Source organism: Mesoplodon mirus, assembly GCF_964341445.2.
Source record: "Mesoplodon mirus genome assembly, chromosome: 4".
NCBI classification, from domain to species: Eukaryota; Metazoa; Chordata; class Mammalia; order Artiodactyla; family Ziphiidae; genus Mesoplodon; species Mesoplodon mirus.
In genome coordinates this window covers 31,868,829-31,894,611 of record NC_138979.1, presented here as the reverse complement: position 1 = coordinate 31,894,611, position 25,783 = coordinate 31,868,829, and the positions used below count along the sequence as shown (strand labels likewise).

The 25,783-nt window shown below is 43.1% G+C and overlaps 1 protein-coding gene across 3 annotated transcripts in view; it reads left to right on the top strand.

Moving 5' to 3' along the window:
• Positions 1 to 6,160: 6,160 nt before the first annotated feature.
• MTMR10 (myotubularin related protein 10) overlaps positions 6,161 to 25,783 on the top strand; it is a 45,814-nt gene continuing 26,191 nt past the window's right edge. Inside the window, exons 1-5 of one of the 3 annotated variants that reach the window (XM_082618309.1) lie at positions 6,637 to 6,805; positions 7,346 to 7,406; positions 18,421 to 18,557; positions 20,121 to 20,193; positions 21,001 to 21,143. In XM_082618309.1, the coding sequence (XP_082474435.1) occupies positions 6,746 to 6,805; positions 7,346 to 7,406; positions 18,421 to 18,557; positions 20,121 to 20,193; positions 21,001 to 21,143 (474 nt within the window). In that variant the 5' untranslated portion in view covers positions 6,637 to 6,745. Of the gene's footprint in view, positions 6,806 to 7,345; positions 7,407 to 18,420; positions 18,558 to 20,120; positions 20,194 to 21,000; positions 21,144 to 25,783 lie in introns of those variants that run through there. The other 2 variants (XM_082618312.1, XM_082618311.1) reach the window with 2 other exon arrangements.

Here is a 25,783-nt window from a genome sequence, read left to right as displayed (position 1 = left end):
TAGGTGTGTTCCACTCTGCCTGAAAGTTGGCAGGAGAATTCAGAGGCTTGTTCAGGCTTAGGTTCGATCCTGATGGCAAGGCTACTTGGGTGTTGTTTCTTCTTTTTTCATGAGGCACATCTATGTCTACTTGCCTCTCTTTTTGTGATGTCAGTAGCTGTTCATACTCAATATCTGGATCCCTTCATTCATAGGAGGTTGAAAATTGTAATACTCGAATCCTATTATTTCTTTTTCTTTTATTATTTAGAATACTTTATAAAGAGATGATTCCTTTCACCTACTATTTGATTACACAATGGTATAGTTCATACTGTACAGCAAGAATAATGATTAACTTTTCCCATTTATTTGCCAGTTTTCAAGATAATGAATTGGCTTTTATCATCTTCCAAAGGTGACTGATAGATTTTTAAATATATATATATATATATATATATATATATATATACACCATTATGATCGCACGAATTGAAACATGTGATATGTTTCAATCCATTGCAATTATTATCCTTTTACATTTTCTTTCCTCGAGTACCTTAAATATGTTACTCCATTTTCTTTTTTTTTTTTTTTTCTGGCCACGCTGCACGGCTTGTGGGATCTTAGCTCCCCAACTAGGGATCGAACCCAGGCCCCTGGCAGTGAGGGTGCCGAGCCCTTACCACTGAACCGCCAGGGAATTCCTGTTACTCCATTTTCTTCTGACATAAAGGATTGTTTCCAAAAGGTCTGATGATAATCTAATTTTTTTTCACCTAGAAGTCATTTTTTTTTTTGTCTAGATACCCAAAGAAATTTTCATTATTTTTTCTTTAAATTCTAATAGTTTTACAAGAGTATGTCTTAGTGTTGGTAATTCTGGATTGATGTTCTCACCTGCAGTGTGTTCTCTCAATGCATACTTTCGAAGCTTTTTTTTTTTTAATTTCAAGGAGGTTCTCTTGAATATAGTTTGCAGTATCTCTTCTGTCTCCTTATCTCCTCCCCTGCGTTTTCCACAAAGGCTCTTATTATTTCTTCAAGGGCTGGATCTCCTTCGCTTATCCTCAATATTTGCCACTTTCTCACTAATCTTTTTCAATCTCTCTTTATTGCTTTTTGAAAATTTTTTCTCCTTTTTATCTTCTGCTTCTCTTAAGGCATAACAAATTGTGTTTACTCACCCTTGGGTTTCTTTTGGTTTAGTCTTCATTTCTGAAATAATTCTTTCTCTTATTTCTGATTCTTTTCTGAATTTGTTCATTTAATTCCAAATATTCCTAATTCTGATTTACATAATTCATTCACGTCTCCTATCATTTTCTTTGTGTCTTTTAGCTCTTTGAAATGCTGGGCGTTGGTTCTCATCTGCATTGAGGGCATGTTTTTCTGATGTTCTTTTACTGTCTACAGGAGTGCTATTCAGTTCTTCTCTTTTTCATTACAATAGTTTTCTATGGGATTTGACTTCCATACTTTCCCTTGGTTATTTGTATGTGAAATTGGTTTTCTCAAACTTTTTGAAGGAGGCAGTTGTCAGGAGAGTTTTTCTAACTTTGCAGAGAACTTTTTTTTTTTTTGGTTGCACCATGCGGCATGCAGGATCTTAGTTCCCCAACCAGGGATCGAACCCATGCCCCCTACATTGGGAGCTTGGAGTCTTAACCACTAGACCACCAGGGAAGTCCCAAGAGAACCTTTTTTATTTTTACAGTCTAGCATTACATTTTTGTAAAGTCAGCTTACTTTCAGAGATTTCCTGGTCCTCCATCTTTACCTGGACCTTCTCTTTCCTTTGTCTCTCATTGGCTCAATTTTGTTCCCATGCCAAGCAGTTTGTCCTCAGTGTGGGTCCCTTTCCTTGAAGGAAGCCGTGGTAGGTCAGTTTCAAGAGTTCCTACAGCAATATTGTTCCACCCTTCAGACCTCACCAGGAGCCCTTGCACTCTCAAACACCACTTTCTACTTCACCTGCTCTTCTCAACTTGACTGGCTGGGCCAGTAAATACCTTCTGGCTATTTGGGGATTCTTCAGATGCCTCATTGATTCCCTTTGCTGATATAACAAAGGTCTTGTAAGTACTATGGTTTGCTCCTACTTGCCTATATTTTGGAAATCATAGGGATACCATTCCATTTAGATTTGTGGTTAATGTTGTCCATGGGCCTCTGGTTTTGCTTTATAGTTCCTTTCTCTATTTTCATGGGGAGACTGAATAATTATGCTGCTGTTGTCATCTTCCCAGAATTCCCCCTCAAGAAACAGATTTTTTAAATGACTTAATAGTCATCTTCCAGGACCATATACTCAGACAATGGTATAGTTTTGTAGACATGATACTTAACCACTGTACACTACCTCTCCCACTGCTACCACCATCACCTTCTTTTATCTGGACTCTTCTGATAGCCCCCAACTAGTCTTTTTACTGAAAGTAGGGTCTGGCTGCTCATTGCTCTAAAGCTAATAAGGGGGCAAGTTGGTGGAAAGTTTGCTTGATTTCAGAGGCCAGCAACCAGGGGTTGGGGGAGAGGGCAGACTCCTGTTCAAAGGCCGACCCCCCCACTGGGGGGTGAGAGCTATAAAAGCCGAAGGAGGGGACTACATGTAGAAACAGCACAGGCAGCTCTGACAGTCATCTTGAAATGGGTCATGGGGTGGTCTGATCAGCGTCATCTTGATGGCTTTCAGTACAGTTATTCTTTAGTTCCAGGGTCGGTTTGTTCCCATTTCTCTGAGGGCAGCTCTCAGAGTTGTGGCAGCTTATGTCATGGCTACAGCCTGGTCATCATGTAGTTAACTTCTTCCACCTGGTGTGGGTTTCAGTAGCTATAAGACAGCTCACAGGATATGGCTCAGAATATTACCCATAGCCCTTGAGGAGGAACTAAAGGTCCTTGACTTTGCTTAATGACTAAACTATTACTATTTTGTCCTGTTTGATTGTTTTCCTTTGCTTCTGCATTTTCTCACTTCTCTGATTGAATTTATTCTTTGACTGAAGTTTTCCTGCAGACAAAAGGCGGGCTGAGGGCATGGGGGGCATAGACCATAGGGTCCTGCTCCATTTCAGTCTCACTGCTTCTACCACACTGTACCTCTACAGCAGGGGGAGTGATTATTTTTAAATGTCAGATCACGTCATTCTCAGCTCAAAATGTTGCAGAAGCTTCTCAATTTTTCAGGCCCTATGTGATCTGGCTTCTTTTTCTCTGACCTCTTCTTCCACTAGATTAGGCTGCTCTGAACACACCAGGCAGGTTCGCACCTCAGGGCATTTGCACCGCTAATCCCTCTTCCTCCTGATCTCCACCTGGCTTGCTCCCTCACTCCCTTCCGTCTCTGCTCAAATGTCATCTTAGGGGCTTCCCTGGTGGCGCAGTGGTTGAGAGTCTGCCTGCTAATGCAGGGGACACGGGTTCGGGCCCTGTTCTGGGAGGATCCCACATGCCGCGGCGCAACTAGGCCCGTGAGCCACAACTACTGAGCCTGCGCGTCTGGAGCCTGTGCTCCGCAACAAGAGAGGCCGCGATAGTGAGAGGCCCGCGCACCGCGATGAAGAGTGGCCCCCGCTTGCCACAACTAGAGAAAGCCCTCGCACGAAGACCCAACACAGCAAAAATAAATAAATAAATAAGCCAAGCATTTGAAGCCCTTTAAAAAAAATTTAAAAAAAAAAAGTCATCTTATCAGAAAGGCCTTCCCTGACCACACCCCATCTCCCATCGAAAAACAAAACCCTCGTCTTCTTCCCATTTGTTTTTCCTCATGGCACTTGTTATATATTAATTTTTTATATCCTTCCACCTGGAGTGAAAGTGCCAGGAAAGTAGAAACTTTGTCTTCTTAGTGACCCAAGTCGTTTTTAGCACAGAGTTAGCAATCAATACAAATTTGGTAACTGACTGAATGAATATATTAATTACCTAGCACCTAATAGATATTCAAGAAATGTTAGCTCTTTTTTTCCTCTTCACAGGGAAAAGGAAATGATCTGTACAGAATGCCAGTATCCCCCATGATAGAAGAGCCAATACTGGAAACAGAGTCAGAAAAATAGGGGACATCAGAACCAAAGAAGGAGACAGTCAGCTATTTCGAATGCACAGAGTATCAAGGAGATCAGGACTAGTGCTAGGAACTGCATGTATTCTCCCAAAAGTCAGACGTTGAAGCCCTGACCCCCAATGTGACTGTATTTGGAGGTAGGGCTTTTAGGAGGTAATTAATTAAATGAGGTCATAAGTGGTGGGGTCCTAATCCAACAGGATTAATGCCTCTATAAGAAGAAACACCAGAGTGCGCTCTCTCTAATACCCTGCACCCGTCCACCACCAACCCCCCACTCTCAGCTCTCTCCACTGTCTGCAAGCCAGACAGAGAGCTCGCACCAGAATTCCATCTTGCCTATACTTGACCTTGGACTTCCCAGCCTCCAGAACTGTGAGAAATAAATTTCCGTTATTTAAGCCACCTAGTTTGTGGTATTTTCTTATGGCAACCCAAGCAGACTGATACAATTACATAACTGAAAAGGCCTTAAAACTCAGGGTAAGTCTGGACAAATCTGGAAATCAGAGTTTTTCCACTTTTCGACTGTATAGTCACTTATTAGAGTTGTAGATCCTAAGAAAACCTGTAGGGCAAAAGCCAAATTATAGTAAGTCATTTCAGTATAAAGATCCACATATTCCTTGAAGAGTATTTGTGGGGGAAAAAATACATTTTGTCTAGTTTTATTGAGATGTAATTGACATACATCACCGTATAAATACAGCTTAGGGTATATAGCCTAATGGTTTGACTTGCATATATTGTGGAATGATTACCGCAATAAGTTTAGCTGGCATTCATCAGCTCATGCAAATACAATAAAAAGAGAAAGAAGAAAAAAAAAACGCTTAGGATTTACTCTCTTAACTTTCCTATATAACAGACAGCAATGTTAATCATATTTATCATGTTGTACATTACATTCCTAGTACTTACTTATCGCCTAACTGGAAATTTGCACCTTTTGACCACCTTCCTCCAATTCCCCCTCCTCCCACGCCCTGCCTCTGGTAACCACAAATCTGATCTTTTTCTATGAGTTTGGTTTTTTTTTAATCCATTTAATGTAGAGAAAACACGGACTATTCATAAAAAGGTGTTAAATGTATGTGCACAACACTATCTTTAGCATCTATAACTCAATGGGCTTAACATTTTAAAGTATGATTGTGGTTCCCGGTCAAAATGGAATCATATGGCACTCAAACAAGTTAACCAGAAAGATCAGTGGGGTTCTGGATCCAGGATAAATTATTTTCCAAAAAAACGTAACTTTTGAATCTTTGTTTAAATTTTTTAGTGTTTCCATTAGCAACACTTGTCAGTATGGTTGTGATTCATATGGGCACATTGGAGCTTCCCTGTGACATTAATTATAATATGCTGGATTAGGGATTTATTCTTTAAAGCATAAGAAAAATCTAGTCTCAACTAATAGATTTACCAAAATGAAACATCACTAGCCCCCTTACCAAAGGCTGCTCCAGTTCGGAAACAAGCTAAAGAGTTCAGAAATGCCCTGCGCTTGATATGCTGAAATTCGCCGGTTCTTTGCAATTAACGGGTAGATTATTCGGTCCATAGCCTATTCGGTCCACACCGCTAAGGCCTGACTCTTGCTGGGCTTTTGATCATTTATTTGCTCATTGGTATTTTTACACGTGAGAATAGGCACGAAGAGAAAGGAAGGTAACTTGCTTAATATCTTTATCCACATTAAAGTTTAATAAAGAGGGTAGAAGTTAAAGTAAATGAAGGAGTCCGGGTTGCCTGGGAACGTCCTCCGTCAATAGCCTCAGCACCCCGTGGAATTGAGCAGCAGGACACCCCAGTCTCAAAGCTTCCCGCACAGACAACCGTGTGATGGGAGAAAAATCTCCCCCAGTGTCGACCTTGAAGGCACCGCGCTGACAGTCTGATCCCAGTCACTGCCGGCTGTCCCGGGCCGCCTTCCCGGTGCCCGTCCCTCACACGCTGGCCGCAGACAGCGTGACCGGCTGAGCCCAGGGCTCCAGAGTCCCCTCCCCCCGCCCCGGGCTCCTCCCGAAGAAGGAAAACAACACTGGTCGCGCGAGCTGGAGGACTAGCGAGCAGCGTCCAGGGGGGTGTCCCGGGGACAGGGGGACCGCGGGGCAGTCGGCACGGAAGCTTGAACGAAAGCCGGGGCCGCCTCCCGAGACCCCTATGACCCCCGCCGGCCGCCGTAGGTCCCTGCTGGCCGCTGTGATCCCCTCGGGCCGCCCTCCGCGGCTCCTGTGACCCCCGCGGGCCGCCGTACGTCCCCGCGGGCCGCTGTGGACCGTGCCGGCCGCCATAGCAGTGCTCCCACCCCCGCCCGGACCGGCCTTTCAAGATGGCTCCCGCGCCCCGCTCCCCCCCGGCGCTCTCGCTGAGGGCCGAGCAGCGGCGCAAGGCGCCAGCCTCGCGTTCCGATTCCCGCGCGGCCTAGAGGCCAGCAGCGGCCGGCCGCCGGCCTGCGCGCGCCGTCTCTCGGGGCGGGGCGGCACGCCGGGCCCCTTCCGGGGATGGGCCCGGGCTCCTCCCCGCTCGGGCGGGCGCTCAGCCGTGTCCACGCCCGTCAGCCCGACCGGCCCGGCTGGCCGCAGACCGAGCCCGGGCGGCCGCACGGGGAACTCTCAGCCAGCGGGCGTCGGGAGGCGGATCCCGGGCCCCGACCGGGACGGGCCGAGCCGAGCAGGCGGCGGCACCATGTTCTCGCTCAAGCCGCCCAGACCCACGTTCAGGTCCTACCTCCTGCCGCCGCCCCAGGTAAACAGCCGTCTCCCCGCGGCGCCCTCTCCTCGCGTTTCCGGGGAGCCGAACGCGGGCAGGCCCAGGAGACTGCCCCGTCCCCCGTCCCCCGGACCCCGGCGCGGGGAAGCCGCCTTCCCGGGAGCCCCGCTGGCTCGGTGGAAACTTGCAAAACTCCGCCGCAGCCGTTCTCGGCTCCGAGACGGGACTCCAGGGAGCGATCGGAGTTGGGATTTATTTAGCCCTTCGCCTGGCGACGGTCCCCGCCGTGACCGCCGGCAGGATCGCATCGCCTGTGGGCACCTAGTGGAAGGGGTTACCTACCTGTCGTAAATGTGAACATCTGGAAGCGGCACTGGCGGTTGTAGTATTTTTATGGCCAGACTCTCAATTCCATCACGAGCAGATCCTTACAAGAGTTCGGTAAAAATGTGTAAGAATTTAAGTGGGGGGATACGTGTCTGTCGCCTGTGTCATCACCTAGAAAATAAAATTTGCTTTCATCGCTCAGCCGGGAAAAAAGTTTTGATTTTGATTTGTTTTGCTAATGTATTTCAGACTGACGATAATATTAATTCAGAACCGAAGATTAAAAAACTGGAGCCCGTTCTTTTGCCAGGTAAACATGAGTGTTCTAACAGATACTTTAGTAATGTGTTTTGGCCTAAGATTATTCTACCAGCTAGTACCATGTGGTTAACTTTCCTCATTTACTTTAAACTTTAGCCACTTAAAAATCTAACGACTGAGGATGGAAAAAAAAAAAACGGATTGGTTAGAACTAAAGGACAGCAACAAAAAGTAATGATTAATTGGTGTTTGTCCTTGAAAACTGAAGCATCGTAGAAAACTGTCAAGAATACCACTACCTTATTTCCTTTTCGTCTCCTGAAATGTTCTTTTTTAAAGCGATCATGAATTGCTTAGGTGGTGAAAGGACTTTTTGCCCTTCTTGTCCGTCTGCAATTTCATGCATTCATGGTTAATAATCAAATCACATTTCAGTAGTATACAAAGCAACTTTTATTATGTCTGGGTCTCTATACCAATAACAAAGCTTAGTGAACTTTGAATTACTTACTTGGCAATTGTTTTTTGAAGGTGTCAGCTGTGTTTGCAAATCTTGTTTCAATTTAGAATAGGGTTTCCCGACAGAGACACTATAGACATTTTGGGCCTGATAATTCTTTGTTGTAGGGTTGTCCTGTGCATTGCAGGATGTTTAGCAGCATCCCTGGCCTCTACCCCCTAGATGCCAGGAGCACCACCTCCTCTACCGCCTACTTGTGGGAACCAGAATGTCTCCAGACATTGCCAAACCCTTTTGTTAGGGGGTGGGGGGAACCCTAGGGGCAAAATTTTCCCCCTGTGGAGAAGCACTGGTTTAGAACAAAATTGACATTAGAAGACCTTAGAGGTACAGGTAAGAATTGATGGTAAATCGGAGATTAGTTTTAAAGCATATAATGCATTTATTTGATTGGTATTTTGAGTTGTATAATAATTATATAACAGCTAGGAAGTCAGTTGTTTAATCTGATTATTGGGGAAAGTAGCCAGGAAAGCCTCTTTTAAACATGAAATATAATCAAATACCAGTTTGTGTGGCTACTATCAACATTTTAAAATCTCAGTTGTTACTTAATGCTAAATCTGATAAAATGATTAGAACTCTATAGGTAGTAATTGAACAAATAGGGTAACTTAAAATTTTGTGCTTTAAAATTTTAAATATTAAGTAGGAACAAACAAATTTAAAACATAAACCTATGGTTCCCTATTATAGATGTTAACTCTTAAAATTGTTTTAAACTGTATTTGGGAGTTAGTTATAAATATTTTCCCTTTATTTTGTTAATGCTTTTTAGCCAAACAGTGTGTACTAAATAATCCTTTGTACTTGTCCTCAAAGTGAACAATAGAATTAATAAGTAACCTTTGCTCCCTGTGCCTGCTCTGTTTTGGTCTTAGTCACTCCAGGCATTTAAACAACCCTGTGGCAAACAGTGCTCTTCCTGAATGAGTGCCTGTGAGCTATTGAACTTTGGGTCCTTTTACCCTGAGCAGGCCCTGTTCTTTGATTCCCCCCTTCTGATATTTGATTTGATTTGACACTAATAAACCACATGGTCTTAGCTACAAATGATAGTGCTTGATTTTCTTTAGTTAATTTCTATATTTAAGCTTTGCTTGTGAAATTGTTACTAAATATCAGTAAGCTCAAAGAACTTTACATTGAGGGATTATCTGTTCTATAGAATTAACTAAAAACTTACCTTTCTGTTAAAAAGTCAGCGTTTTCTGGGGAAGTTGTAAACCCATTTCCTGACTGTCAGTGGTTTACTTGTCTTAGAAATCATAGCTAAGTCTGGATCCCCTGACCCGTGGTAGCTTTTCTTCACTGGCTCCGTGTGTGCATACGTGATGGCTTTGGCACCCAGCATTCTGCTTGCACCTAACCTATTCCTCACAGAACATTTAGTCAATGCTAAATTAGTGTGTCTTTGCCCTCCTTCCCCACCCCTTCTGTTCTTACCTTCCCATCCTGGTCTTCCCACGCTCTTCCCGTTCTTTCTGTCTGACCCCCCCATCATGGTCTCTGTGCCCTGCTTCACCTCTAACCTCACCAACTCCTGCTAGAACCTCTGTTGCTCCCTTTTCAGCCTGTGAAATCTGGAAGACAAGTGGAGAGTAACTGAAGCATTGGTGATCTATAAGACCTGGGCTGCGCTAGGGCTTTGCCTAAGAGGGCTTCATATTATAGTTCTGGCCTTCATTATAGTCAGAAACCAAGAGAAAACTTGGCCAAGTCACCTGCGGCTTTGCACAGACACGCAAAACAAGGAAGTAATTGTTCAGAGGTATAGTGTTGGATGTTATGCTTTGGCAAAATGCCTTGGGTTCAAGGATATCCTACTTCAGTTGCCCAAAGTTTGAACTTTTAATTCAATAAGCAGATGAAAATTGAAACAAAATCAATTGTTTATTTGCAGTTACCAAGTGCTCTGTTGAACTTAACGAGGCTGAATTTAAAATGATCTTCAGCTTTTATTAAACAAAGAAAACAGAAGAAATTGACTAGGAATTTAATTTAGATTGTGGTTTATGTTAGTAATATTCAGCTTGCCTGGTTCATGAAACTCCTTGAGATGGAGATTGTATCTAATTCAGTTTTGTGGTATCCAATGTCCAGCATAGTGCATCGAGATGCCGGTTGAGTGAATGACAGTGAAAGGACCCCTCAGACCACCTGCTTATTTTTAATTTTATTTATTTATTTATTTATTTTTTGCGGTACGCGGGCCTCTCACTGTTGTGGCCTCTCCCGTGGCGGAGCACAGGCTTCGGACGCGCAGGCTCAGCGACCATGGCTCAGGGGCCCAGCCGCTCCGCGGCATGTGGGATCTTCCCGGACCGGGGCACGTACCCGTGTCCCCTGCATCGGCAGGCGGACTCTCAACCACTGCGCCACCAGGGAAGCCCAGACCACCTGCTTAAATTGTTCCCGTAGCCATGCCTGCGTGTGCACATACACAGACAAACAGACCAACTCTCAGGTTTAGGAGGAAGGGGGAGACTCTTACTTTATGCCCTGTGTCTTGCTCTCTCCCAAAGCCACACTTCTCAAGAAAATTGTTCCTGAGCCTAGAACTGAAATACAGCGCTCTGTCAAAGCACCTGGCCTTTGCCTAGGCTTTCTCTTCACCTTCCCGTCATTACCTGAATCTCATTCTTTAACTATTGTGTTGTGTGTGTAAAATCACCCCAATCCTTTTGAAAAGAGGGAGAGTATGAATTTTAACCTGTGTATGTGTGTGTGTGTGTTCCAGCATATATTTGTGAGAGCAGGTGTTGCCACACTAAGCTTGTGTCTGTTTGGGTAGCTGCTGGGCTGATGGATCCATTCACTGAGCCTGTGAGTACCTCCTGGGTTCCTGGCTTCATGCTAGCTAGAAGGTGCTGGAGGAGGAGTGGGCTTGAATCGCAGCAGGGCTGGGGCAAGCTCCATGCTGCCTGTGGACAAGGCAGAAGACTGTGACCTGGACCAGTGGTTCCCAGATTCTAGTCATGGCCTGGCTGGCATCAGATCTGGATGAAGTTTTTATCAGCCCTTGGTCAAATTGAGAAAATAAGAAAAATGCAGCTTTTTTCCATAAAGCTAAATTGATTTGCTTTAAATTCCGAGATTATGTCCTTCCAGCTTCTTTGGTGTAGATATGTTCTTCTATTTGTAGCTGTGACTTTAAAAAAGTTTTTAAGTTAGCCCTTGTGTAGGTTCCCTGAATTATTTTTGTAGTATACCTGATTTGTGGAATCTGAACTGGAAGTCACTCCATGAAATTATTGTAACATTATAGGTACAATTTAATGAACACTCACACAGAGAACATCAGTTGTTTTATCTGCCTGGGGTCTTTCCACCGTCTTCTGAAAAATGCACCCTCTCTCTTCTGACAAATTCTCCTTCCCCTTCTCCACCCAGCCCGGGGGTCTCGTGTGGCCAGCAAAGATGATAACCCACCCCCAGACTGCTAGCGTGAGCACAGGTTTGCCTCTGGATGTTTTCAGATTGGTACTGAGGAAAGAGATCCTTTTCTATAGCGCCATCCGTGGCTGAAGCACCAGCAAACTTGTCCAAAAGAATGATGTCACGTGTTGAGAGCGGCAGAGGCAGAACCCCGAGGGAGAGTTCTGATGGTCCCATTTTCCTTGAAGTCCAGCTGACACCAGAGCCACAGAATTTTTCTTTTTGCCAAGCTAGTTCCGGGCATGTTTCTGACACTTTCAACTAAGATCCTTAACTAATATATGATATAGCTTACAGGTTACTCCTCATGACAGCCCTGTCAGGAAGGTACCAGTTGAGAAAACTATACAAGTCATAGAGGTTAAGTAACTTGCCCAGTGTTGCCCAGCCAGCAAGGGCAGAGCCAGGATTAGGAGCCCGACTCCCAGGCTGTGCCTTTAACCACTGAGCAGCAGGGCCCGCCTGACTGTGCTGACACCAGGGTCCAGATTGATGCTGTGGGATTGGATAGCGGGTGGGTTGGATGTCGTCCTAGGGGGCGTGCTCTGTCCCCGGCTCTGCCCTTTCCACAGCAGACAGATCTGACCCAGCTTGACAGGCAACTTTCAAACGATTTCAGCTGCCAGAAAATGGAATGTCTCGGGAGTCAGTGGACTTCCTGTCTCTGGCCGAGCTGACCAGAGGCTGGTGGAATGCCAACGGCTTTGTCGTAAGGGGATGAGATTTGCAGCGAGTGGGGCTCGGTGGGCTTTCTCTCTCCTCTCTCTCTCTCTGGGACATGATTTTTTTTTTTTTAATATTTATTTATTTATTTTGGCTGCACCGGGTCTCAGTTGCGGCACACGGTATCTTCATTGCGACATGTACACGGGATCTAGTTCACCGACCAGGGACTGAACCCGGGTCCCCTGCATTGGGAGCGCGGAGTCTTACCCAGTGGACCACCAGAGAGGTCCCAGGGACGTGATCTTTTTAGAGATCTGTGGAGTGGGAGGGGGACGGCCTGAAGTGCTGTGGCCACGGCCTGAGTTGATGGTTGAGTGGGTACTGACTGCTCGTTCCGTACTGCTTGGTAGAGGGGGAGCAGCCGAAGAAGAGGGCTCCTGCCCTGAGTCTCAGTTCACTGGCAAGTGCTTCAGTGGAGGAGAGCTGAGGTTGCGCAGGCTCGGAGGAAGGGCACCTGAGCCGCATTTGGGAAGGGCCTGGCTGTCGGGAGAGGACTCGTGCTCTGCCCGGTGGTGCCCGCTAAGACTCAGCCTCTGTGCACAGGCGGGGGTCGGCTCGGCCCTCCCTCTTCCATCTGCAGTGCCAGCAGCACTTCCATTAGGAGATTAGCTAGTAGATTGATAATGAATGCGCCGATTGTCCGAGTCTTTTGTAATCGGATCAGAAAAGGATACGACCTAGGGCCATCCAGAAAATGAAAATAGCCATTGTTGGGCAGCTGTCTTGTTTATTGCTTTTTTTTTTTTTTTTTTTTTTTTTACATGTTCACTGTTTGGACCATTTATGTACTACTGTCCTCTACCTCACTGTACATCTATTTCCTCAACTAGATTGTGAATCCCTTAAAGCAGACTGTCTCTTTCAGGTGTTTTTTGTTTTGATTTGGTTTTTTGTAGATAGGCTTTAGAGATCCTTGTAGACTGAATTTCATAGTATTTTAATTCTTAGATACCCTGCTTTTGAAAGACAGAAGGCCTTGTAACTGCTCCTTGGAACCATGAACGGTTTAACCAACTGCGGTGTCTTAGCATTGGGTCTGTGCCTCACCTGGACAACCTTCTTCTGAGGGTTTGGAGCCGTTCATTCCTCCAGTGCCTGTTACAGGACCTCCGGTCACCTCCTTACTCCTGACCTTGCAGCTCCTGCTCAGAAACTCTTCGTGAACCCCCTTAAGGAAAATCCTGCTTAAACCAAAAATAAAATCCAAAGTCTGTAACCTCTGTAGTTTGCTGACACTCACCTTGCTGACACTCACCTCCTTACTCCTGACCTTGCAGCTCCTGCTCAGAAACTCTTCGTGAACCCCCTTAAGGAAAATCCTGCTTAAACCAAAAATAAAATCCAAAGTCTGTAACCTCTGTAGTTTGCTGACACTCACCTTGCTGACCTCTGCGCTGTTTCCCAATGTTGATATCTGCTTCACTCAGATCCAGATGCCTTTTTCCTTATTCAGGCCTTTGTTTTTGTGATCATGTGTTCTCTCTGTCTTAACCCTCATCTGCCTTCAAGATTTTCCTCTGGTCTCTTCCTGAGGTCTGCACTGCTGACCTTCCTCCAGCCCCCATCGTGGGTAGCTCTTACTGGACGTGGTACTTGATTCCGTGCTTTTTCGTATCGTGCGTGACCCTGTGAGTACCAGGAGCGGCCTCCGATGTCTTGTGCTCATCTTGTACAGAGTTTCAGCTTCCCTTAGTAACTGTTAGGCCACTTTAATTCCTGAAGTTCACTGCAGCTCAGGTGGCACTTGGACTACCCTGGCTTTAATGTTGGAAGTCCTGCACGCCAGGAATCCCCAGTCCCAGGCTGTCTGGGATGGTCACTCACTGAATGTAAAGCCACATACTGAGCTGTGCCTTGGGCCTGTGCACATTCCATAGGTTAATTAGTTACTGTGTACAGTGAGGCTTTGTCTTAAACTATTTTTCAAGCTAAAATTTATGGGAAAAATTATTTTAATTCATCAAACATGTATTGACTTTCTAAATGTGTAAGGTATTATGAAAGATAATGTGACATAGTTTTTAGTTCTCAGGGAGTTAAAAACTTCCCTAGCTATACCATTTGGAGACTTATTAATTTTAATTATATTTCCTTTCTTATTTATCTTTACAGATGAAAGGGTCTCGAGAAAACAAACTTTGATGATTTGTTGGTTCCTTCCCAGGTTATAGTAGAACATCTTGGCCCATCATCTTCTAGTTTAGACAGTTTTTTCTTTGGTGCTTTTTGCATACCCTGCACTGAAGCTCGCTTCCTGCTTTTTCTTTCGTGCGGCCCCCGTTGCTTCCTGCCCGTGGTGTGCTGGCAAGTGCCTGGTGCTGAGGGTCCTCCCACATGGCTGGCAGCACACCGCCCTCCTGCCGGAAAAGCCCAGGAGGACGGTCTCTGGGAGCTTTGAAGCTTCAGTTCCAAGTTTCCTCCTCAAGGTCACTAATTTAAAATGTAGCAAGAACCGTCTGGTTGCTCTTCTGTTTCTGCATCTGTCCCCTCTGGGAAGAGGCACTGTGAATCCCCTGTTTCTCTCCCACCTGTGAGCTGGTTTCCTGGCCCACAGGACTGCAGTTCATGCCTGGCAGTAGCTGAGGACAGTTCCTACCCAGGGTTCCCGCTTTTTTTGTAAAGTGTGAGCAGAGAGCTGTGCTGCATGATCCATGTATTTTATTTTATTTTATTTTTATTTATTTATTTATTTTTGCGGTACGCGGGCCTCTCACTGCTGTGGCCTCTCCCGTTGCGGAGCACAGGCTCTGGACGCGCAGGCTCAGCGGCCATGGCTCACGGGCCCAGCCGTTCCACGGCATGTGGGATCCTCCCGGACCGGGGCACGAACCCGTGTCCCCTGCATCGGCAGGCGGACTCCCAACCACTGTGCCACCAGGGAAGCCCGATCCATGTATCTTAGAGAGTGCTTCCATGTGAACAAAATTTAGTGTCATCAACTAAAACTCAAGTCAGGTTAACTTGGCGCTTATTTTATTACATGCTTATGATAATAAGAAGTCCCAGTTCAGCATCTCCCCGGAAGTGCCCTCCTTTTCTTCTTTCCCTCCATCCCACCCTACTTCTTTCTATCCCACGGGCCCATTTCCACTCTCCACTTAGAAAGCTACGTAACAGTTTTCCTTCAAAGACCACAGCCCAGCGGGTCCCTATTTTACCGTTGTTGCTGTTGTTTCGTATATTTCTTGTCCATCTTCTTTTCTTTAGTAGTTTTATTGTTAAATAAACTTGGATTTGTAAAAGGGTACAGATAGTTAACACATACTCTTCACCCAGCTTCCCCTAATGTTAATATCTTATAACCTCGATCAATTTAGCTGAACTAAGAAACTAACAGTACTATTAACTAAGCTGCAAGTTTTATTGACATTTCCCTAGTTTTTTCACTAATGGCCATTATTTTAGCGCCCCTGCCAGGACACCGTGTCTCCCTAGTCTCCAGCCTGTGACAGTTTCTCCATCTTTACTGATGGCTGATGAATTCTTTCATCTTGGCTCCTCTAGCCTTTTGAAATGTTCTCCTCTCTCTCTCTCTCTCTCTCTCTCTCTCTCTCTCTCTCTCTGTCTCTCTCTCTCTCTCTCTCCCACCCCCATTCCCCCTCTCTTTTTCCCTTCCCTACTTTCTGGCATTCTGGAACTATCAGAAGCTCCAGATTCAGTATGTCTTTCCTCTGCCCCAGCCCTGGAGTCAAACATTTCTCCAGTGAGTCCTGGTTCCTTTTATTGGAGAATGGTATTTAAATGTGGTTTGTTACTGGAGGCGTTTTCAGGAGACAGAGTAGAAAATAAACACGTGCACACTAAGCCATGTATACACACACCTCCCTTTGTTTCTTTACCTCTCTCTCTTTGTATATATTAAGATATACCTGAGTTTATACCGATGTCTCAGATTCTAATCTAGCCCCACAGAGTTCATTCACAGATTTGTGCTTCATTGTGCTGTTTTATGATGGAGGATGGGAAGCAGAGCAGTTAGGCCTGGATTTCAGCTTCACTTCTGCTGAGGGCTGCGGCTCACTGGTGAGAAAGGAATCTTTGGACCTGACTGTGGCAGACACATTCCGGGGGAAGGTTGTGGGTCCTCAGTGCTGCTGAGCAGGCCTCCCGAGCTCTGAGGGCACCGTACCATTGCAGGTGGAAAGTGCCTTTCCTCTGAGAGGATGTGCCTGAGTGCTTCTTCCAAGGCTTGTTTCACATAATGTTAAGAGTTGTCACTTCAGTGACCATCTCTAGCACAGAGCTGGGCAAGCTTTTCCTGTGAAGTCCCAGACAGTAAATGTTTGAGACATTTCAGGCCGTGAGGTCTCTGTTGCAAGTACTTAGCTCTGCCTTTGTCCCGTGGAAGCAGTCATAGACGGTACACAAATGAATAAGCATGGAGAGGTTTCAGTAAAGCTGTATTTACAAAAACCAGGGGGCTGCATCTGGATTGGCCAAGCCCTGGACCCATTAAATGCCTTCTCCTCCTTTTATCTTTGTCGCATTCTTGCTGCCTTTGTGGACTGGATGTGTTACATTTGTGCCCTTGGTAAGAGAGCCGGGTTGGTGGAGAAGTGCTGCCCAAGAACGTGCATCAAAAACACGGGTGGCTGACGGCACTAGTGTGGCCGCGTGTCCTGTCCCACAAGTCCTCCATCTCTTCTTTTCCACTGGTAGATTTTGCAATTCTCTGTGCGTGTGGTAGGCGAGCAGGGGTGGCTCTGGGACAGTTTTCTGACTTCACGTGCATTTACCCGCCAGCACTTATCTCCTGACCCTCTTGGCGCGTGGCCGTGTTACGTCACTGGTTTCTGTCTGTCTGGAACCACTCCTGCTCCATTGGTGGTGCTGGTCTGGTGAACCCGGAGCAGTGAAGTGGTTCATTCACTCGGGTGTTCAGCACTCATTGACCAGGCCCCTGCCCCATGCTGAGCCTTTGCCTTGCAACTAAAATGTCAGCATCAGAGAAAAACCAGTCCGTTTTCTACCCTCATGGGGCATGTGATCCTGAGGGTGAGACAGGCAATGGTTTTGAAATATGTAGAGTATGCATAATTGCAGCTGTGGTAAGTGCTGGGAATTACAGGTAAATGATGCTGTGACTGAGGGAGTTAATCTAGGCACGGAGAGTTTTTAAGGCATTCCTGAGAAAGCGATTGGGCTGAGGCAGAAGGAGAGCATATTCCAGGCAATGGGCACAGCATGTGTGAAGACCCTGGGTCTTTGCAGTCCGGCCCCTGAGAGGGACTAAAAGGCCAGTGTGGCTGGAGAGGGAGAATGAGGACAGCGGTGGGGCTCAGGGTGCGGGGGGTGGGGAGGAGGGCGGACGGCCACGTGGAGGAGGCTTGTCTGCAGAAGAGACAATTACTCCATTGGTCTGAGCCGAGAATTTGACATGAGCACGTTTGAATTGAATCCTCAAGTAAATGTTAGGGTTCTGTTCTTAAAACTCGTGCATTTAAGAACTTTGAATAAAAGTTATTTTTGCAGTTCACATTTATTATAACATTTTATTTAAGAGAGAGGATTGTTTTGAGACTCTAGTTGCTCTCTGTGAATTGGTGGGTGTTTGGGGCTTGTCAGCAACGGTTCTGTCCATCTCTGTTAGAGGTGTTTGTACTGACAGAAATAGGCCAAGTAGCTCAGTACCCTAACTACCATGGGCCCTAGAGAATGATTACTTAAAAATGTCCCTGGGTCTGGTTGCATTTTAGAACTTGAAATTAAGGACTAATGATGACCAAGCTTTAAATCAATTGCAGAAAATTGTTCTCTTCAAAGAACATTAAAACTTTTGTTTTAGTTTCTTATATTTATTTATTTAGTCTTCCCCTTTAACTCTAAAGCTATATTTTAAAGTTTTATTGCCAACTAAGTTATAATGTGAGTGCAGAGGGAAATTCAATTTGTCTTTATGGAATGTATTTTAAAATAAATAGATTGCATTATTAATTTTGAGGTTAATACTGCACTGTTTCTCATACTGAACTGTCTTAGGAAGGAATCGGAGATATCGGTTTGGGAGATCAAGTCACATGTTAATAAAATACAAATATCCCATCAAGTAATACTCTGAAGGAGACAGTGCAGCTTATTTCTTCTCCAGGGTGCCTTTCGGTAAATAAATAATGAGAGGCAGCATGGCATAGTAAAGAATGCAGACTCCAGCTCAGCCCTTCTGGTTGAACCATCTCAGACCCTTAAGCTCTTTGTGCCTCAGTTTCTGTATCTTACAAATGGAGCACGATGCCCCATTGTGACTGTTACCGACGTGAGGTCCTGGTTCAGTGTTTCTTCTTATCATCATCAGGAAATCTTCCTTCTAGGTCACACAGCGACTGTTGACATTTTATGGTGTGGTTGTAGCTCACACAATGATATGTTTCTTTTTGTCAAGGAGAAATTGTCGTAAATGAAGTCAATTTTGTGAGAAAATGCATCGCATCGGACACAAGTCAATACGATTTGTGGGGAAAACTGATATGCAGTAACTTCAAAATTTCCTTTATTACGGATAATCCAGTGCCATTACAGGTGTGTTTGATTTGTATGCTGTTTAATCATATCAGGGCTTTTGACTCTAAGCAGTACGTATGATCAATATTATATAAAGCACAGATATGGGAAAATAAAATTATTAATAAGTGATTAATATAAGGTTGGGAATGTATTATATTAAAATTCAAAATAAAGTTTAAGGAGACTGTTGAGACTTGAGGAGTATAATTAGTGAGATGGTTTTAAGTCACATTGCTGTGTTTATCCTCTGTGATCTTTGCTTATATATCCTTTTCAATAAAGGAGTTATTATTTTCCTTCTAAATCTTTTAACCTATCTATAAAAACAAAGATATCCTTTTTTACTACTCATAAAGAGAAAAAATTATATAGCAAATAATTCCATAGATGCTGCACATTTTACATATTTTATAGTATCTTTAACTAGTATTTTTCCAAAAAAGTCAAATTCTCATTTCAAATTTCTAGTAGTTAGAATGAAGAAAAATATTGATAAAGTTTTTCTTTAATAACCCTCTTGCTATTTTATTTTCTTACTGGAAAACAACAGCTCCATATAATTTGAGTTTTCAAAAAGTCAGTCATTCATTTGCCTAACTTAAAAATCCTGGACTTTTCCTCAACTCCTATTTTCTGTTTTGATTTGTAAAGTGTTATATATACACTTTTACTCCCTAGACCTTTATTTGTAATAGTAATATTTGTATGTTAACTCTAAACTTTTGACTGAAGCACGTAACTATGAATAAGTGTATTCCAATCTATTGCAATCTGTAGGTATATTTAGACTAAATTTAAGGCATTTACAGATACCCAGTATGTAGAGATACTAGCTTATTTGGCTGTAAACTTGGGTTTTTCCTTTTATTTTTGGCTTTATTTCAATCTTTGGCCCCAGATTTCACTATAAATGAGACCCATGTACCTGGAATAGCTTAAATCCGATACCACTAATAGGAAAAATAAGCCAGTGTCCTACCAACAGAAGGTTAATAGTATCAACAATGTCCTTAGTCTGAAAGTGTGTATAAAAAAATGGGTTTAAAAAAGCTGTAGTTTGACTAAAGATTTTTATTTTGAGTAGACTTTCTGCTGTAAACAGTTATTTTCTGCTCTAAAATCTCCATTGTGAAAATCAAGCCATGATTTTACCCATTAAAATCTGATGACTTTGGAGCCCCCCTTTTTTTTTTATTATTTTAGTGGCAGTTTAACCAGAACTAGGTATGCAAGTGTTTGCCTGTGAAGTGATTGACAGTATAATATTACATATCCTGTATGTTATAATGACATTGTAGTATATAACTTGACCTAATTTTATTGTTTAAAGTGTGGGGAGGATGGTGGAGAGAATGTGAACACAGTATGTGTTTCTCTCTTCCTCCCCTTACTTTCCTACTGAAGTGTGTTCTGTGATAACTACAGCCTTAGAATTGTCATAGCCGCACAAGCAAAAGCTTTTGTTCTTCTTAGAGAGATGGTCGTCGCAATTTCTCATCACACCTAAAAGTAAGGCTCATATTACCATCGTGAAGTTGTTGGGAAAATAATTAACATGAATGTATTTTTTTATTTCAGAAATTCCATTATAGAAACCTTCTTCTTGGTGAACATGATGTCCCTTTAACATGTATTGAGCAAATAGTCACAGGTATGTATTATTCTTCACTCAGCCCCTAAAAGCTGGTTCTACTCGGGAATTGTTGCTTGAAGAGTTACACCTCTCAAACACTTGGGCTGGAGTTTTATTTCTGTAGGTTTTTTGCTTTCCCTCCCGCTTTTTTTTTGAGTCCCAGGAAAATTAATGGAAAAGAAATCAATAAATTATTTTTAAATGGAGATATAAAATATATGGCTTTTTTAAAATATTTATTTATTTATTTATTTATTTATTTATTTATGGCTGCATTGGGTCTTTGTTGCTGCATGCAGGCTTTCTCTAGTTGCGGCGAGCGGGGGCTAGCTACTCTTTGTTGCCGTGTGCAGGCTTCTCATTGCAGTGGCTTCTCTTGTTGCGGAGCACAGGCTCTAGGTGCACGGGCTTCAGTAGTTGTGGCACGTGGGCTTAGTTGCTCCATGACATGTGGAATCTTCCCAGACCAGGGATCGAACCTGTGTCCTCTGCATTGGAAGGCGGATTCTTAACCACTGTGCCACCAGGGAAGTCCCAAAATATATGGCTTTTTGTATTTTGTAGTATTTGTCCTCTTTTTAATTAAAATTTTAATCATTAAATATAGATGTGGTGGTTTTGTGCAAAGAAATATCTTTAATATCGTCAAAAGCAAAGTTAAAACTGATCCCCCAAAGTTCCAGAAATTATACACAAATATGAAAGATTCTAGAGAAGCAGTACTAAGTGGTGGGTGACCTTCCAATTGTTTTCAGTAAGAATTTGTTACAGTGTACTAAAGAGTGAATATCAAGAAAGAAATTTTTTTATTTTTTTATTTTTTAGTAAATGACCACAAAAGGAAGCAGAAAGTCCTGGGCCCAAACCAGAAGCTGAAATTTAATCCAACAGAGTTAATTATTTACTGTAAAGATTTCAGAATTGTGAGATTTCGCTTTGATGAATCAGGTCCTGAAAGTGCCAAAAAGGTAATCCTGTTAAGTTTTATCATGGGTTTTGCACTATATTTACCAGTTGCAGTTCTGTATGGAAGTTCTCATTTCTCAGTTGCTCAGTTTTTTGTTTTTGTTTTTTTTAGGGGAAGTTATTTGATATCTCCTTATGTAAAGTGAAAGCCAGGAATGTTAATAGAACTGTTTCCTTGGACTAGTTTATGGCTGCTTTAAAGTATTATATGTAGTTTTTTAATCAGCTCCTAAAATATGAAAAGCTGTCATGCATATCTTTTACATTAAGACCATTACCAGCCATTTTTTTTCTTGGTTAAAAAGATTGAAAAGATGGTGATGTATTGTAATTGAGGTTTGTAAGACTTTTAATTCAGTACCTCAGAGCTTTATCAGCAAACTAAAAGCTAGACTTAGGTTACATAAGGGTTAGGTAAATGTGTAGTTATAGGAGGGGTCTAATAAATATTAGTGCTTTAGAGAAATTTTAATGAATTAATTTGATATTCCACACAGGCGGCTAAAAGCTAAGGACTTTTTAATTGGGTTGTTTTTCCCCTGCCTTCCGGGGAGTGTTTATTGCAAACTCGTGGAGTAAGATTCAAGGGCAGAAATTCCTCCTTCTTTGATTCCAGATTTTGGGTTTAGCAGAGGAGTGAAGCTGGTGGTCCTAAAGCCCCCCGGGCCAGTCTGTGGTTCAGCAAATGCAGAGAATAGTAGCAGAATCTCCAGGAGAAGCCTGCTCTCATGTATCGGGAATAGAGGAACGATGAGGAAGCTTTTGTGCCACCAAAAAGGGGTGCATTTGTTTTCCATGGTCAGTAGACTTACTGCAGTAAATTTTCTGTTGATACCAAAATGTGGCTGTCAGAAAGATCTTAAGGCAGCTGTCTTCTTATGGTTTGGTGAGGAAGTGATAGATTTATTTTTAGAACCAGAGTCAACAGTTTCTTTATAGGAGGGCAAACACGAAATGAATGTCTGAAAATGTCTGACCATTGCAGCTAGGTTATGTAGCAGAATGGTGGTGGGATCTATGGCTAAACATTTTCAGGTAGAGTGTGTATAACTACTTTCTTCATGCTGCAGGATGGGAAATTCAGCTAGATAACTTTTAAGGCTACTTTTAGCCATTCAATTCTGCAGTTTGTGATTTTGGCATTTTACTAATTTGAGATGCCTATTCTTACGTAGAAAGACTTTAGAATTAATTAGGTAGTAGACTGCATATAAAATAGTTTAGCCAAGTTACTTTCTTGAACTCAAGATATAGTTGTAATTTAATCAGAGCATCAGGAACCTGCTTGTGAAAACGTTACCTTCAGGATGAGTATCACTTCAAGAATAGGGACACCATGGAACTTAGGAGATGGTGTTAGGACATGGTATTTTTAAAATAAGAAATTGATACAGTGGCCCAATATTCTTTTAGAAAGTTGATATCTCTCCCATTTTCTCCTCTATTTTTCAGATGACAGTATTTCAGTCATTGCAAGGCATAGTTATCTGGCTCATTCTTGCACCATCTAGAGTACTTGTTGGTCATGTTTGATGTGTGAGGCAGTGCACTAAGTTTAGTTGAGGAGATAAAGCATGAACAAATGAAAACAACAGTACAAAGTAGCAGCATAAAAGGTGTTTCCACATAAATGATTAGCTTCCAAATGAATGAAACAGATAAAAAGTGCTGTGGAAATTGAGAATATCCCTTCCCTGTTGTTGCTGCTGGTAAGTGCTCTAGGGGGCCTCATTGAACCGTCTACTCAAAACAGGCTAGGCTGGTCCAATTTTTTATGCCCTTTCCCAAGGCCAGGTTTCTGGCAAAAATTCTTTCCCCACTGTTGTAAAATATAAAAAGCAGTTACCTCAGATCCAAAAGAAATAGTCTTTTTGTCTTTGTACAATCATAAGGGGGAAAATACAGAAAAGAAACATTGGCATTAAGAATATAAATGGAGAAAATTTTCCCTGATTTACATGTTTTCAAACACAAAGGGTTGTCATGTATGGCTGGCTGCCAAAGCTTAATGGCTTCATGAGTTAAAAACAAAAATTCTAGCACACCATGTTATTTCAAGTGAAAGTTTTCATCTAAAATTAGGTAACAATTGGGGAATTACAGCTTGATTCTACCTCCTGGAAACTTTGAATGCTAAATTTTCTCTGGAAATGCTTTGATTTTTGTGAATTGTTTTAAAATGACCAGATGTGTGTTCAGAGTTCTCTGGTGGGTAAACCATTGATTATTTTTGGAAATACTGAAAACAGTTATATTCCTATTTGAATTATGAAATCTCGGAATGCTAAATTGGTTCACATTTTGTTAAATATTGCTCTAAAACCTTCTGGTAATCTAGCTGGTATTTCCTGAGTAGTATTATGACAAAATTAGATGACATTCATCCTCATTATTCTTGGATTGTAAACAAGGATTTTTGGGAAAGGTCTATGTAAAGAAAAAAGGAATTTGGATATCTAGAATTGGACATCTGGCCTCAAAGCAGCTTTGAGCCACCATTTCCTTTTGAAGAACCTTTGCTGAGGGGCAAAAGATTGTTTTTAATGATTTATCACTTACATAAAAGAATATATATATATAAAAGATGGTAAGTGAAATATATGCCATTTGTCTCCACTTTATTCTCAAATTAGTTGGCTCTGAACCACTTGTTCAGGCATACTTTCTAGAAATAAAAATTCAACTCATCTATTTAAAGAACAAGTTGGCCTTTCCTGAATTGCCATTTTTGCCTTTAATCTGAGACTACTCCTCGGTGGCTTTCAGACCACAGAAATACAGGAAACCAGTTTTGTTTGCCCACGTGCCAGCACGGGCTGTGTGTTAATCTTCTCCAGTGCTGTGCCCCCAGCTGGTCTGGGAGGAGAAACCACCAACCGTGGGTACTTCTGGCTTCTGTCCAGACAAGAATATGAGCCTTGGTCCAAAAATCACCTCAAAAGTTTACTGTTTTTCCTCCAATTAAATACTTACCATAATTTAATGTCTTTAATAAAGATTTTCTTCATTTTCTCTGATAGCCAGGCCAAATGAACTATTTCAGAGGCAGTTTTTAAAGATGTAGAGAGTTTTTCTGAAATTTTTTAACACTTAGGGAGTACCTTGCAAAATTAGAATAATTTTACATGAAAATGAGACCGACTTGTTTAAGTCAAACTCTTAGAGATGGAATCTAGGAATGTGGGTGTAGACTTTTTAAATAGTGTGTACGAGAAAGCTCAAGAGGACTTCTGGGAAAAAGCTCAAGGAAGAGGACTCCTGGCTTTCTTGATCTTCTCAGAGTGTCCTGCAGTGACAACAGGAATGTAACCCGGATGGCACAAGTTTTGTGTACCTTTGTCAGGGTTCCTAGAGGTACCCCGTACTGAGGTTACCTGAGCTAAGTCCTACGCACTTGTGGTTACACTGCTAACCAGCAGCTATAGTTCGGGCTGTGTCCCCTCCCCCCGAAATCAGCCATTGTGCAAGTGATTAAACTGAGTTGTTTCACAGTATTACAGCATTTATAGTCTTCTTTAAATGTGGATGCCATTAAATGAACTCATTTGTTTCCTAACCTTTATCAATGTGAGGTTGTGCTATTTTAAGGGCTTTTTAGAGATGGGCTACGTTGGGTTTTGCCTAGCAGATAGGCTTTGTGGCCATAAAAAACATATTCCATCATCAGTGATGTGTGGATTTCCTTTGTGTAAACAAGGCCCATGACTGCTTTCTGAATGTCTCAGAGAAAGTGATATCTAGTATTATTGAATTGGAGCATTTTCCTGACTATATTAGTAACTTATTTTGTGAACTAGTATTTTTAGTGCAGCAGCTATTAAGCACAAAGCCCCTCCAGAAAGCTACTGATGAGATGGCAGAAATGCAGGGGTCTTCAGGGCTTCCTCAGATCTGTGCAGAGAGACCTCTCCTGGTCTCCTTCTCTAAATTATTAACCTGCTCTCTTCTTCCCTCACTGTGACACTGTACATCCTCTTCCCTGCTGGATTTATTTTCCCCTTTGGCACTTATCATTGTCTAGTTTACCGTAATCTTTCCTTTTTCTCTGGTTTAGTGTCTGTCTTCCCCACTAGAATGTAAGCTTAATGAGAACAGGGTTCGTGTCTGTTTGTTCGCTCCCGCATCCCTAGGGCTTAGGACGTGGTGGCGGCTCTGTAAATACCTGTTGAAGGAAGGAGACGTGGTGCCTGCCCTTGAGGAATTGAACTTTGTGGTGGAAGTAAAACAAAGAACCCCTATGTCCTCCTTTTTATCCACTCTCATGACTATTGGGTGAAGACCTGGAAAGTACTGCTCCATAAGCACAGTTAACTGAAGAGATGCTTTCAGTTGGAACTGCTGTTATTCAGAGAGAACGGGAGGGCTTCCACAGTCAATACTGTGCAGTCGGCTCCGTCTGGGAAGGCTGGTGAGGACAGAGGCAGCGTGGTTGGCTAAGCAGCGGGGAAGGGCTTCTCGAGCAGAGTGTGGCCGAGGGGATGGCTAGGACTGAGTCCGACACGATATGTGCTTCTAGACCAGGGCCGGCAGAGGGGTGGTGGGGAGGGCACGGGATGGCTGGTAGAGGAGAGCTGGCTTGGTGAAGAATCTAGAATAAGAAGGTTTAATTTAGTATGCAGGTATCTGGGAACCACAGCAGATT